General features: G+C 53.8%; 2 protein-coding genes across 2 annotated transcripts in view; one reads left to right on the top strand and one right to left on the bottom strand.

Moving 5' to 3' along the window:
- The window catches only part of TBXA2R (thromboxane A2 receptor), a 5,162-nt gene extending 4,081 nt beyond the window's left edge, over nt 1–1,081 (top strand). Inside the window, exon 2 of the mRNA XM_049788669.1 lies at nt 669–1,081. Within this exon, the coding sequence (XP_049644626.1) occupies nt 669–914 (246 nt within the window). The 3' untranslated portion in view covers nt 915–1,081. The remainder of the gene's footprint in view (nt 1–668) is intronic.
- Nucleotides 1,082–8,068: 6,987 nt separating this feature from the next.
- GIPC3 (GIPC PDZ domain containing family member 3) lies at nt 8,069–12,858 on the bottom strand. The gene is made up of 6 exons (XM_049788685.1): nt 12,637–12,858; nt 11,095–11,280; nt 10,824–11,004; nt 8,624–8,736; nt 8,328–8,409; nt 8,069–8,220 (listed from the first exon to the last, which is right to left on the bottom strand). Exons 1-6 carry the CDS (start codon nt 12,856–12,858, stop codon nt 8,069–8,071), a joined length of 936 nt encoding a protein of 311 aa, XP_049644642.1.
- Between the last annotated feature and the right edge of the window lie 2,409 nt (nt 12,859–15,267).

The raw sequence follows: 15,267 nt of genomic DNA, 5'->3' as shown, positions 1-15,267 counted from the left end.
TGGTCCAAAAACGGAACAAACAAACAAAAAAAAAAAGCAAAAGGGGCAGGAGCTGGGAGGGTGCTTGCTTTGCATATAGACAATCCTGGGTTCAATCCCTGACATCCCATAAGCTCCCCGAAGCACCACCAGTTGTGGCCCCCAAAAACCAAATAATAATAATAATAATTACATTTTATTGAACTAAAAAATGGTATAGGAATTATGGGGTTTGCCTGGCACATGGCTCACCTCAATTTTATCCTTGGCACTATAGTGGGATCCCCAATCCCCATAAGGAGTGATCCTTGAGCACAGAATTAAAGAGTATGAACACTACAAGTATTGGCCTCAAAAAAAAAAAAAAAGAAAAGAAAAGAAAAAAAGTTTGTTGGGCCAAAGAGATAGTTCAATGGGTAGGGCATTTGCCTTGCATCCAGCTGACCAAGTTTGATCCCCAACATCCATTAAAGTCCCCAAAGCCTGCCAGGAGTAATTGCTGAGCTCAGAGCCAGGAGTAACTTCTGAGGAACGTTGAGTGTGGCCCAAATACAAAAAAAGGGGGTGGGGTTGCAAAAATAGAAGTGCTTAGAGAGTGGGTGCTGTCGGGGGTGTTTCAGAGGAACAGGGTGGCAGAGGCCGGCCCGATATGTGGGGTGCAAGCCCACCTCACTCTGGCTCCACTGCAGGTGTTCATCGCGCAGACGGTGCTGCAGAAACCAGCCGCCATGAGCCCCAGCGGGGATCTGTTACGGGACACAGAGAAACAGCTGCTCATCTACCTACGCTTGGCCACATGGAACCAGATCCTGGACCCCTGGGTCTACATCCTGTTCCGCAGAGCAGTGCTGCGGCGTCTACACCCACGCCCTAGTGCCCGGGCACGGGCGCTTTCCCTGCAACCTCCGCTGGCACGGAGGGCCACCGTGCCCTAGGACAGGTCCCAAGCACGCCCAGCGCCCTGGAACTCGACAGCCCTCTCTGGCGTTCCCGAGAGAAAGGCGGACCAGACACTGCACCACAGGGTTGGGGGGCCCTGGGGCCTTCTCACAGCCTTGGGAGCCCAAAACTATTCCCTGACATCCTCTTTCCAAGGTGGCTTCCTGTTACATCCCATCTAAGAAAAGCACGCACCAGACGTGGTCTTTTCCTTCCCTGGTGCAGGGTTTTCCTCTTCTAAAAGAATTATTTGCCAAAAGGCCCGCTTAGTGAAGTCAATCATTTGACCCTTTGCGTGGATCGTTGGCCGTAATTCCAACATGGCTGTAACATTACATTTTCTCTCTATTTGGCCACTATAGAAATCCAGCCTCAGCTCTCCTACAGACAAAGAAATGTCAGTACCAAAGCCTGCCAAAAGTCTCCTGCTGAGCTCTTGTGTGCTCTCTCCTCTCTCTCTCTCTCTCTCTCTCTCTCTCTCTCTCTCTCCTCTCTCATCTCTCTCTCTCATCTCTCTCTCTTCTCTCTCTCTCTCTCTTCCTCTCTCCTCTCTCTCTCCTCTCTCTCTCTCTCTCTCTCTCTCTCTCCTCTCTCTCTCTCCTCTCTCTCTCTCTCTCTCTCTCTTTCTCTCCCCCCATTTCCTTAAAGGTATCTGGTTTCTCTTTACCTGTTTCTTCATATGCTAATTCTAGCTCTGATCTCATTGGTTCATCCCCATTTCTTTTCTCCCTGGCTACACCCCAAAAATCCGTCTATATAAGGCCCAATTCAAGAAATAAACTCTCTCTCTGGCCTCTCTCTGGCCTCTTGTTTTCACCATGTAATTCTGTATGGTTTCATTTATTTCATATTTCATAATTCATATTTCATATTCGTCCGCTCGTGCATCCGCTTGATTCCCAGTGGAAAAATAAACCCACTAAGGTTTGCTTCAGGGACTTTTATCTAATTATGATAAACGTCCGCAGCAGCTTCCTCTCCAGCCTAACCCAGGAATGGAGGATGGGGTGTTGGGAAGAGGCTGTAGAAAAGGAGACTGATTCAGAGAATGAAACGTTTTTAGGGCCTGAGCTATAGCACAGTGGTAGGGCGTTTGTTTGTCTTGCACGTGGTCTCGACCTGGGAAGGACCCAGGTTCAATCCCGGCACCCCTGAGCTTGCCAGGGGCGATTTCTGAACTTAGAGCCAGGAGTAACCCCTGAGCACTGCCAGGTATGGCCCAAAAACAGAGAGAGAGAGAGAGAGAGAGAGAGAGAGAGAGAGAGAGAGAGAGAGAGAGAGAGAGAGAGAGAGAGAAGTTTCTAGAAATCCTCTAGAAGTGGGGGTTCCCTGTTTTAGGGTCGATTTGATTTGGGGGGGGCCACACCCGATCATTCTCAGACCTTATTCTTGGGATCACTCAGGGATACTCAGAGATCACTTCTGGCAGTGCTTAAGGGACCACATGGGATGATGGGGATTGAATCCAGGGCTGCCGTGTATACAGCCCTCCCAACTGTCTTATCAGTCCAGCCCCCCCCCACTTTGGCCCAGGAATAGAACCTAGTTACTGGGGTTCAAGGATCCTCTTGAAAGTTCCAACCCCAAAGAGACAATATAACAGGGAAGGAGTTTGCCTTGCATGTGGCTGATCTGGGTTCAATCCTCAGCACTTTGTAGGTCCACCAAACTCTGCCAAGAGTGATTTTTGTTTTTATTTTATTTTATTTTATTTTATTATTTTATTTTATTTTATTTTATTTTTGGTTTTTGGGCCACACCCGGTGGTGCTCAGGGGTTACTCCTGGCTGTCTGCTCAGAAATAGCTCCTGGCAGGCACGGGGGACCATATGGGACACCGGGATTCGAACCAACCACCTTTGGTTCTGGATTGGCTGCTTGCAAGGCAAACGCCGCTGTGCTATCTCTCGGGACCCTGTTTTTATTTTTTTTTTGGGGGGCCACACCTGGTGGCACTCAGGAATTATTCTTAGCTCTATGTTCAGAAATCACTCCTGGCATGCTTAGGGAACCATATGGGATGCTGGGGATCAAACCTGGGTTCGTTCCAGGTCGGCAGTGTGCAAGGCAAATGCCCTTCTGCTGTGTTATCTCTCTGGTCCCTGCCAGGAGTGATTTCTGAGGGCAGAGCCAGCAGTTTGTACACTGCTGAGTGTGATCAAAACAATTTTCTAAAAATAAGAGAGAAATGGAAATCCCAACCCAGTAGTCTGTAGAGAAAGTTGAATGGGGATGGAGAACTTGTTTGATGGGCTTTGCATATGGAAGACCCAGGCTCAATCCTGGCCAGCACTGTGACCCCACACACCAAAACGAAGGTGACCCCAAAACAAAGGCAAAGAAGAAAAAGAAATGTGAATGGCAAGTCATCCCCTCTGTACCCAAATATATTTCCTGGCCAACTCCCCACCCTCTTGGTTTGATGCCCCTCTGGTGACTGGGTGACCTTGGGGTGACCTTGGGGGCAGAGACAGCACCCATCACAGTGGGCCCAGTGGCTGCTCAATAAAACTGTTTGGGTGCATGGAAATGTGGGTATCTCGAGTTTTTCTCTTTTATTTTTATAGGGGCTTGGGGGCTACTCCTGGCCGTGCTTAGGGCTAACTCCTGACTCTGCACTCAGGGATCACTCCTGGCAGAACTCAGGGGACCCTGAGCCCCCAGGTCCCTGAACCCTCAGTGCCAGGGGACCCGCAGGGGGCCCTATGGAGTGTTTGGGATCAAACTCATGTCAGCTGCCTGCCAGGCAGACTCGCCACACCATGTGATTGCTGCAAGCAGGATGTCAGGGTTTCTGGAGCTCTAAACTGAGGGTGCCAAGCCTGTGTCCCCTCAGCACTCTCAGTGTCCCCATACCAGCCCTTCTGCCTGCTCAGTCTCCCCAACATGACACCCAGAAACTGGGGAAGGATTGATGTGCCTTTATTGCCCTGGAGGGACATGAAGAAGGTCTCCTCCTCTCCTGCCCCCCTTGTTTCCACATATCAGGTTACAGGGGCCCCCCACAGCCAGCCTGGGGAACTGAACTCCAGTTTCCACTTCCCTCTCACCCCCTCCCGCAGCAGGATGAGGTTACCTCTACGGGGAGGAGACATGCATGTGACCCCAAACTAGGGCCCTCTGTGCGGGGGTGCAGCCCCCTGTGCTGAGGGTTCAGGGATCTGGGGGCGCAGGAGGGATGCCTTGCAGGCAGAACTAAAGAGGGTGGATGAGGGGCCTGCTGTGGGTTTCTGGGGTCTCAGCTGGGGCTTGGGGAGCAGGGCTGGCTTTTTGGGGTTCTGGTTCTGAGGGTCCGGGCAGACAGCTGGGGGGCTAGCTGGAGTTCTGTGGGCCTCATCACATTGCTGAGACCCCAACTCTGTGTTGGGAGCTGGGGTTCTGGCGCTAGAGGGCGGGTCTGGGAACCGAGGGGGCTCAGGGAACTTGGGTGCTGATGAGATGCCAGAGTGTAGGGCAGGGCTCTGTGCGTGGAACCCCTTTCCAGAACCCATATGGGCTGTGGAGCTGGGCTGGCTGCCCGGGCTGGGCTGTGTGTGGGAACTGAGCCCGACCTTGGGCCTAGAAGGATTCTCAGCCTCGTTCGGGTGTCCGGCACTGGCCCCTTGCTCTTGCTTGACACACAGAAGAGCCTGTGATTCCAGCAATACTGTGGGTTTCGGGGTGTGATGGGGCCCTGGTACTCGGCTGAACCCCAGAGCTGGCTGTGTTTCAGGACTGAGCCAGGCTGGGCTTCTGGGCTTTCTCCCTACTTGGAGCTGGGCCTCAGTGCTGAGCTGGATTTCAGGGGCTGTCAGCACTCCCTCGTGGAGCTGGGCCCCAGGCACAGACTGGCTTCTGGGGCCCACTTCAGGGCTGTTTTGCTTGCTTGAGGCTGGCTCAATACTAGAATCCCCTTGGGCTGTGGCCTGAATCTGGTGGTCGGGACGTGGTTGGGTCTGGGCTTCGAGCCCCCCAGAAGGCCTTTGAGCTCCTGTACCCTCAGAGCCTGTGGAGCTCTGGATTTGGGCGCCGGAGATCAGGGGTGCTTCAGGGTTGAGCTGGATTCCGCTGCTCAGCTGGGTCTCAGGGACCAAGAAGCTGTGGATGTTGGTGGGAATATGGGAGCTTCTCTGGGACCCAGAACCCAGCAGATCTCTGGAACTAGCTGGGATGTTCGTGCTCGACTGAGCACTGGCACTTGGCCCGGCCTTGGCAGTGGCCTGAATCTCAGAGCCAGGCTGTGAACTGAAATAGGGAGTGCTAGGAGCCTGGGTGGGCCAAGCCCCATAGTCAGGCAGAGACGTATCCCCAAAAGGGCCCTGCATAGGTCTGACTGAGGATTTCAAGCTGCTCGAGCTGGGCTCAACCCCAAAAGGGGGCAGAGCCTCTGGAGGCTGCTGACCCTCCCAGCAGGGCTGGGGGCTGGGGCTGGGTTGAGTGGTCCCAGGTGTTGAGATTCTGTCATTGAGCTGGGTTTGAGAACTGTTTGGGGACCCTGAGCTGATCACCTGGAGCCACTTGTCACCTCTCACTGGTGTTTCGGGAAGAACCCGCATTCCTAAGCTAGATGGGGCATCCTGGGGTAATGGGGTCAAAGAAATGCCAAAGGCCCCCGTGTCTGTGACAGTTTCAGGGCAGGTCTTAGTCTTAGATTTGGGGCTTCCTGGGCTGGGTGTAAACCCCATCTGGGCTCCAGAACCCAATTCAGCTCCAGAGCTGACAGGAGCCTCAGCACTGCCCTGAGCTCTAAAGGGGCCCTGGGTCTGGGGGCGCAGCAATGTCTCCAGATTCGATGGGGATCCAGCAAGGGACTTGGGCTTGGAACTAGGCTGGAGCTTAGAACAGGACCTGGTTCCTGAGTAGGGATGGGTTCTAGAGCTGAGCTTTGTCTCAGAGCTGGGCTGGCTTCTAGAGCTGGGTCTACTTTCATATTGGGGCTGGGTTCTAGATCCAAGTCTGGTCTCTGAGTTGTGCTGTGTTCTAGAGCAGGGCCTGGTTTCAGATCTGGGCTGGGTTCTTGAGCCAGGTTTTGTTTCAGAGATTGGCTGGGTTCTGAAGTCAGGTGCTGTTTCAGGGCTGGGCTGGGTTTTAGAGTCAGATTCAATCAAAGTGCTGGACTGGGTGCTATGGCTGGACCTGATCTCAGAGTTGAGATGAGTTCTAGACTCAGGCTTTGTCTCAGAGCTGTGCTGGGTTCTGGAATCAGATTCTGTCTCAGTGCTGGACTGGATGCTATGACTGGTACTGATCTCAGAGCTGGGCTGGGTTCTAGACTCAGGCTTTGTCTCAGAGCTGGGTTGGGTTCTAGGGGCAGTCTTTGTTTCCAAACTGGGCTGGGTTTTAGAGTTCAGTCTGGTCTCTAAGATCAGCTGAGTTCTAGAGCCAGGCTTTGTCTCAAAGCTGGGATGGGTTCTAGAATCATATTCTGTCTCAGTGCTGGACTGGGTTTTATAGTTGGGCCTGGTCTCAGAGCTGGGCTGGGATCTAAAACTAGGCTTTGTCTCAGAGCTGGGTTGGGTTCTGAAGAAGGGCCTGGTCTCAGCACTGAGATGGGTTCTAGAACCAGTCTTTGTCTTTGAGCTGGGCTGGGTTCTAGAGTCAAATTCTGATTCAGTGCTTGACTGGGTGTTATAACTGGGCCTGATCTCAGAGCTGGGCTGGGTTCTAGGGCCAGGTTTTGTTTCCAAGCTGGGCTGGGTTTTGGAGATTGGTTTGGTGTCCAAACTCAGCTGAGTTCTGGAGTCATGCTTTGTCTCAAAGCTGGGCTGGGTTCTAGAATCAAATTCTGTCTCAGTGCCAGACTGAGTTTTATTTCTGATCCTGATTTCAGAGGCAGGGTGGCTTCTAGGGCCAGGCTTTGTCTCCAAGCTGGGCTGGGTTCTAGAGCTGGGTCTAGTTTCCAAGCTTGGCTGGATTCTAGAGCAGGACATGGTCTCAGAGCTGGACTGGGTTTTAAATCTGGGCTTTGTCTCAGAGCTGATCTGGGTTCTAGAGCTAAGCTGGGATCTAGAGCCAGGCTTTGTCTCAGAACTAGGCAGGGTTCTAGAGTCAGGCTTCTTCTCAGAGCTGGGCTGAGTTCTAGAGCAGGGCCTGGTTTCAGAGCTAGGCTGGGTTCTAGAGTCTGGATTTGTCTCAGAGTTGGGCTGGTTTCTAGAATCAGACTCTGTCTCGGTGCTGGGCTCGTTTTTTTGATTGGGTCTGGTCTCAGAGCTAGGCTGGGTTCTAGAGCTGGGTCTAGTCTCCAAGCTGTGATGGGCTCTAGAGCAGGGTCTGGTTTCAGAGCTGGGCTGGGTTCTAGAGCTGGGCTTTGTCTCTGAGCTGGGATGGGTTTTAGAATCAGACTCTGTCTCAGTGTTGGGCTGAATTTTTTGACTGGGCATGGTCTCAGAGCTAGGCTGGGTTCTAGAGCTAGGTCTTGTTTCTGAGATGGGCTGGTTTCTAGAGATGGGTCTGGTCTCCAAGCTGTAATGGGTTCTGGAGCAGGGCTTGGTCTCAGAGCCAGGATGGGTTCTAGAGCTGGTCTTTGTCTCTGAGATGGTCTGAGCTCTGGGGCCAGGTGTGGTCTCCAAGCTAGGCTGAATTCTAGAGCTGGTCTTTGTCTTGGAGCTGGGGTGGACTCTTGAGCCTTGTTGGGACTCTGAGCTAAGCTGGGTTCTTGAGTCTGACCTGATATCAGAGCTTTGCTGGGTTCTAGAACCAGGCTTGATCTCAAAGCTAGGATGGGTTCTAGAACAATATTTGTTCTGAGACCCTGGTTGGGTTCTAGCACTTGGCCTTGTCTCAGAGCTTTGCTGGGTTCTAGAGCATGATCTGGTCTCTGAGCTGGTCTGAGTTCTAAAACTTGGCCCGGTCTCAGAGCTGGGATGGGTTCTAGAGCTGGGTTGTGAGAGGGCCCTGCCCTGAGGACTGGGACGTTCAGTGGACTCTGTATCAGAGCTGGCATGGCCTCTAGGGCAGGGCTTGGCCTCGGTGTGGTCCCGGGTTCTAGAGAAGGGCTGGGTCTGAGAGCTGGGCTGAGCCTCGGAATGTGATGGCGCTCGTGAGGTGCACTTGGCCTCAGAGACATCCCGGGCTGGAGAGGGGGACCCGTGTAGGGCACGAGACTGAGGAGTGGGCAGGGGTAAGGAAGAATGGGATTCAGGGCTGGGGCTCCGCTCAGCCCTGGGGCATACTAGCCACAGGCGTGCTGCGCCTCGCCAATGGCGGCCCACACCTCCACCACAAACTCGTCCGGGAACGCGAACTCGCCCAGGACGGCGTCGAGACTGCGTGCGAAGTCCTGCACGCCCGCGGTCCTCTTGGCCGTTTCCACCATGGTGGACGCTGCGGGCCGAGGGATAGCAAGTGAGTGAGGTGCCCATGGGGTCTCTGACCCCATCCCAGGGGCTGGCCTCCCCCCGGGGGCCACCCAGCTTACCCTGGCCCCTTACCCAGCTCCGGGTCCCGAATGCCCATGTAACTTTCCAGAAGGTCGTCCACCTTCCGAGAAGCCTCCTCCTCGAATTCGGTGGGCTGGGGGTGGCAGAGGACAAGCTCAGAGAAGTCTTGGATGTCTCCAACCCAGAGCCCTGTTAGGGAACCCCATCCCCACTCCTTGGGCCAAAGGAAGTTGGGTCTTGCCCAGATCCAGGCTCCCGGCAATATAATGTTCATCTGGAAAGACTGAGGCTCGGTGCTTGATTGAGGTCACCATGACTCAGCCATGGGACCCCCTCCCGACACTCACCCCTTCCTCCACAGTGGCGGCCCCCCCAGACCGCAGACGCAGGGTGGCTCGGCCACTGCTCATTTTCGCCTCTGCAGGACTCTTGCTGCTTCGGCTCCTCTGACTGATCATATCTGGGGGACAATGTGGGACAGAGGTGCTCAGTCTGGGCAGCTCCACTTGGGCTTTGTTTTTTGTTTGTTTGTTTTGGGGTCACACCCAGCCATGCTCAGAGGTTAATCCTGACTCTACACTCTACTCCAGGATTACTCCTGGTAGTGCTTAAGGGACCATATGAGACACCGGGGATCAAACCCAGGCCAGCCACATGCAAGGCAAAAGCTATACTACAGCTCCAGCCCAATCTAGAACCTTTTTGTCTTTCAAAAGAGCAACTGGATGGGCTTTTGATTGACCCAGTTTTGATCCTCAGCATCCCACAATGTCTCCGGAGCACAGACAAGAGAACACAGAGTCAGGAGTAAGCCCTGAACACTACCTAAAGACCTAAAAGCTTAAAAGAGCAACAAAATACAGGTGGGGAGGCCAGAACAAGCGGCAGACCCAGGTTTGATCTTCCTCTGAGCACTGCCAGGAGAGATTCCTGAGTATAGAGCCAGGGCTAAGTTGCTAGGTATGATTCCCAGCCCCTAAAAGAACTACCAGATTTAATCCCAGCTACTGAGTGGCTCCCCAAGAAAGGTTGAATATGGCCTTAAAACTTTTTTTTTTTTTTTTTTTGGTTTTTGTTTTTTGGGCCACACTTGGCAGTGCTCAGGGGTTACTCCTGGCTGTCTGCTTAGAAATAGCTCCTGGCAGGCACGGGGGACCATATGGGACACCGGGATTCGAACCAACCACCTTTGGTCCTGGATCGGCTGCTTGCAAGGCAAATGCCGCTGTGCTATCTCTCCGGGCCCCTTAAAATATTTTTTTTAAGGGCCAGAGAGATAGCATGGAGGTAGGGCATTTGCCTTGCATGCAGAAGGATGTTGGTTCAAATCCCGGCATCCCATATGATCCCCCAAGCCTGCCAGGAGCAATTTCTGAGTGTAGAGCCAGGAGGAACCTCTGAGCACTGCCGGGTGTGACACAAAAACCAAAACCAAAACAAAACTAAACAAAACATTTTTTTAAATGGGGGTTGGAGGATAGATAGCATAGGGTGTTTGTCTTGCATGCAGCCGACCTAGGATGACCTGTTTCATTCTCGTCATCCTATATGGTCCCTCAAGTCTGCCAGGAGCGACTTCTGAGTACAGAGCCAAGAGTAAACCCCGAGAACAGCCAGGTGTGGCCCCCCAAAAAAACAAACAGAAAAACCATTAAAAAAATTACAGTGGCAAGGGAGAAATCAGTAAAAATGAAAAACCACCAAAGGGGGGTGAGAGTGATAGCACAGAGGGTAGGCTATTTGCCTTGCACAGGGCCAATTCCGGTTCAATTCCTGTCATCCCTGAGTCTGCCAGAAGTGACTTCTTTCTTTCTTTCTTTCTTTCTTTCTTTCTTTCTTTCTTTCTTTCTTTCTTTCTTTCTTTCTTTCTTTCTTTCTTTCTTTCTTTCTTTCTTCTTTCTTTCTTTCTTTCTTTCTTTCTTTTTCTTTCTTTTTTTTGTGTGTGGTTTTCGGGTCACACCTGGCAGTGCTCAGGGGTTATTCCTGGCTCCATGCTCAGAAATTGCTCCTGGCAGGCACGGGGAACCATATGGGACGCCGGGATTCGAACCTATGACCTTCTGCATGAAAGGCAAACGCCTTACCTCCATGCTATCTCTCCGGCCCCCAGGAGTGATTTCTAAGTGCAGAGCCAGGAGTAACCCCTGAACACTGCTGGGTGTGGCCCAAAAACAAAAACAAAAAAATAAGAAAACACCTAAGGTCTGGAGAGATAGTTTGCCTTGCATGTACCAACTCAGGTTCAAATGCCCAGAACTACATAAGCTCCCCTCACCCACCCCAGCCTCACCAGGGGTCACTCCTGAGCTCAGAGCTTGCAAGAGCCTACACCCTGCACAGCCAGGCATGGCCCCAAAGCCTAAATAAACAAATACATAAAAATCAGGGGCCAGAATGATAGCCAAGTGGGGAGAGCGCTTACTTTGCTTACCTTGCTAATGGCCAACTGTTCTAGCATCCAGGAGTAACCCTGAACACTGGTCAGATATGGCCCCCAAAACCTCTAGAAGCTTCCACCCCTCCTTGACTCCCCCTGGAATGCCTCACCGAAGGCCCTTTTGGGCTGCACCAGTCGCAGTGTGAAGGCCTCAGATTTGGGCAGTTCCCGGAGCATCTTGGCCACCTCATAGTGGCGGCAGCCCACGATGGAGTGGTCGTTGATGGCCTCGATGGTGTCCCCCACGCACACGGCCTCCACGCGGTTAATAATGCTACCCTCCTTGATCCGCTGTGGGGTGGGAGGTGGTGGGGCTCAGTGTCTCCCTAGGCTCGGCCCTGTCCAAAGAGCCCCCCCCCTGCCTCCCAACACACAGAGCACCTTGATAAAGGCATAGCCGGCTCCGTTGTCCGTAATGGTCAGGCCCAGCGCATCCTCCGTCTTGGTTACCTCCACCTCCTTGGTCTCACCACGCACATGTGCAAAGATGAAATCCTCCAAGCCGATCTGGCCTCCTAGCAACTTCTGCATGTCCACCTTGTGGCTATTGAGGGTGCAGAAGAGAATCTTCCCCCCAACCCCGGGTGCAGAGTTATTACAGAGCCAGAGAGGGGGACCCTGGTGTGCTGGGACACCTAGTACGATGGGTGGTTGGAGAAGGAGGCTGTGCAGTAAGGGAACTGAATCTTGCCCCTTTGCTCAAATGGGAGGTTTATTTGTATTTATTAATTTACTTATATTTGGGGACCACACAGCAGGTGCCTCCTGGCTCTCAGCTCAGAAATCACTCCTGGGACTGAAGTGATAGCACAGTGGTAGGGCGTTTGCCTTGCATGCAGCTGCCCAGGACGAACCTGGATTTGATCCCCGACATCCTAGCCAGTAGCGATTTCTGAGTGCATAGCCAGGAGTAACCCCTGAGCATCACCGGGTGTGACTCAAAAACCGAGAAGAAGAAAAAAAAAAGAAGAAGAAGAAGAAGAAGAAGAAATCACTCCTGGCAAGCTGGGTGGACCATATGGACCAAGATGGAACCCATAGTATCTGCGTTCAAGACAAATGCCCTTCCCGCTGTGCTATTGCTCTGCCCCCCTCCGAAAGCTTTCATTTTTTGGGAAAGGGGCTCCCAAGTGATGCTCAGGACCCTCTTGGGATGGTCTCAGCATGGTGGCCGGCAGAAATACAACTTAATTCCTATGACTGACGCCAGCTCCCTGCGACCACTATTATTTTTTTCAGCCACACTCAGAAATGCTCAGGACTGACTCCTGGATCTGTGCTCAGGGATCACTTTGAGCGAGGACCAGAGGACCCTATGTGGTACCGGGAATAGAAACTTAGGTCGGCTGTGTGCAAGCAACACCCCCCCCCACGCTGTCCTATTTCTAGGGTCGCCCCAGGCAGCACAAATTTTTTGTTTCTTTATTTTGGGGCCACCCACACCTGGGGATGCTCAGGGCTGACTCCTGACTGTGCTCAGGGGCCACTCCTGGCGGGGTTGTTCTGGAGACCCTATGGAGTGCGGGGGACAGAACCAGAGCCGGTCACATGCATAGCCAGCACCCTCCCCGTTGTCCCATCTCCGGGGTCCCCCCAGGGGCCACTATTGAGCCCCTTGGATACCAACACCTGGCATGGGGAGGATGGAGCCTCCGGCGGCCTCTGGAGGCCGCGAGTTGCATCGCCGCTCACGTCCAGGGGTGCTGCCCAGGACTGGGGACCCTTCGGAGCGGGGCAGGCGGAGCGAGTCTTGGGGCGATCTAGGGGGTCCCCCGATTTCCTGAACCCGCTCATCCTTTTGCATAGCGCTGGATGCAGGTTGACAATCCAGACCAGGGACTAGGGGGGGATCCCTTCCCCACCAAGCGGCCACTGGGGTGGTGCAGGCGCCCCACTCCCCAAGGCGCATCCCAGGGTGCTCACCTCGGTGGGCGCGATCCCAAAGGCCTGAGCGATCTTGGCGTAGAGCTCGCGGACGTTGGTGAAGCCCTCGATCTTGCCCGTGGGGCTGCCATGGGCCAGCTGCGTGCGGAAGACGAGGCGTGGGCGCACGCGGGGCGCGGCGGGGCCGGGGGGCGCGGAGGAGGGCGAGGCCGGGCGCGGGGCTTCGGGTCCCAGGGCCTCGCGGGGCGCTGCGCTCTCCATGGCCGGTGCAGGGGGATGGAAAGCTCGGCCACCGGGTCACCGAGGCCTCGGCCGCCGCCGCCGCTGCCGGATCCACCGCTTCCTGCAGCCTCCCCTCCCCCGGGCCAGGGTGCGACAGGCGGGTAAGGGGATCCGAGAACCCGAGCCGCCTCTGGAAGGTGACACCGAGAGGTGCGGGCAAGGAGGGGGGCCGGGCCCAGGTGTCCGCACCTTGCCAGGCCCAGCTGCGCTCTCCCTCGGGACAGCCGCTGTCAACAGGGAATAAGTACTTCTGTTGGTGGAGAACTTTGAGGGGGGGGGAGGCTGGCGCTGCTGACCTGCACCAGCACATCCCACCTCTCGAGCCCTCAGCTCTGCCAGGCCCTCTCCTTGCCCGCTCCTCTTTTGCTCCAACCCCACAGTCCTTCCAAGCTGATTCCTGCCAGCCCTGTCCTACCCTAGGGCCTTTGCAGGGCGCTCTCTGCCCAGAGCAATTTCTTTCAGATCCTGGAAGGACAGCACAGAGGTAGGGCGCTTGCCTTGCACGTGGCACTCTTGGGTCAGATCTCCACCATCCCAAAGGGTCCCTTGAGCATGGCCAGGAGTGATCTATCCCTAAGCCCAGAGTCAGGAGTCGGCCCTGAGTGCCAACGCCAGGTGAGGCCCAAAACCAAAGTAAAACAAGCAAAAAGAGCACTTCCCCCCCCCCCCCCCAGAGCTCATCTTCTCCAAGGCTCTGGGCTCCCCATCGCCCCCAAGCAAGCTCTCCTCCCAGCTTTTCTTTTCTTTTTAATCTTTAGTTTTATGGGTTTTGGGCCATACTCAGCGGATGTTCAGAGATCACTCCTGGCTGTACTCAGGAACCATATGGGATGCCAGGGATTGAATCCCAACTGGCTGCATGCAAGGCCAGTGTCCTCCCCCTCTGTGCTATCTCTCTAGTCCCCAGCTTTCCTTTTTTTTTTTTTTTTGTCATTGTTTTTGTTTTTGGGACACACCTGGTGGTGCCCAGTTCCTGGTTCTGTGCTTAGAAATTACTCCTGGTAGGCTCAGGGAACAATATGGGATGCTGGGGATTGAACCCAGGAGGGCCGTGTTGCAAGGCAAACACCCTGCCCTCTGTTCTATCGCTCCAGCTCAGTCCCAGCTTTCCTTTTTCCACCAGCACGTAGCACCCATGACAAAAGGAATTGTTTTGCACACATCTTGGTGAGAAACAGATCCTTGCCCACGTTTCACACAGACAGACACAAGGGCAGGAGCTACCCAGGCAGTGCCAGCAGAGTCTGGCCAACTCATGACTGTGGGAAGCAGTCGGTATGGATGTCCTGGGATAGTCACAGTTTCCCTGTCTGTCGCCTGGTAACTGCAGAATGAACTCTCAATACCCTCATGTCCTTGAGGTGGTCCAGACCCTGCTTAGCAAAGAACATGCTGGGAATTCCTGTTTCTGTTCTCTCCTGCAGATGCTGCAAACGCCCTGACCTTCATCTGATATTCTAGTAAACTGAGCCCTCCCCTAGTCCTGGAGCATTAGCTCCACTGGGTCCTGCTGGCACATTAAAGCTGTGTTCTCAGGCTGAGGCGATAGCATAGCGGGGAAGGCATTTTGCCTTGCATGCGACCGACTGACTGGGGTCACTTGCTGGCACCCCATATGGTCTCCTGAACACCATCAGAAGGAATTTTTGAGTGCAGAGCCAGTTATAGGTCCTCAGCATCATGGAATGTGGCCCAAAACTCAACACCAGACCAAATAAACAAAAAAATGGTCGGGGGAGGGGCGCGGAGCAATAGCACAGCGGCAGGGCATTTGTCTTGCTTGCAGCCAACCCAGGACGGACCAGGGTTCAATTCCCAGCATCCCATATGATCCTTGGAGCCTACCAGGAGCGATTTCTGAGCAAAGAGCCAGGAGTAACCCCTCAGTGCCTCCAAGTGTGGCTCAAAAACAAAAACAAAAAATGGTCTGGAAGCCCTGTAACATGAGACACTCCCCACCACACCACATGGACACACTGGACCCCTGTACACTCACAGAGAGAATCACATCCCACAAGGGGTTTCCAGAGGTGGAAATGCCCAGAAGTCCTTCCCATCACAGGCAGAAGGTAAGCTCATGAGGAAATTAGGGTGACTTGCTGATGGGATAGGGCGTCACTGAGGGAACATGGAATGTTCTGGAATGTGATGGTTCAAACATTTCAGAACATTCTATGACATACCCAATAGTCCATAACATTGTAGCAAAGAATCATTCATCCCTTTTAGAGTATAATCCAAGAAGCCAGTGAGATGACTCAAAGAGTTGCAGTGCTTTCCCAGGGTGATAGAGACCCCAAATTCCATCCGGGACACCAAGTCACACCCCCTAGCACCACTGGCCATAGGCCTTGGATGCTGCAGGCATCGATGCATCATTGGACCCAC

This window comes from Suncus etruscus, chromosome 15, assembly GCF_024139225.1.
Source record: "Suncus etruscus isolate mSunEtr1 chromosome 15, mSunEtr1.pri.cur, whole genome shotgun sequence".
NCBI lineage: Eukaryota > Metazoa > Chordata > Mammalia > Eulipotyphla > Soricidae > Suncus > Suncus etruscus.
This window is presented reverse-complemented; position numbering and strand designations above follow the sequence as displayed.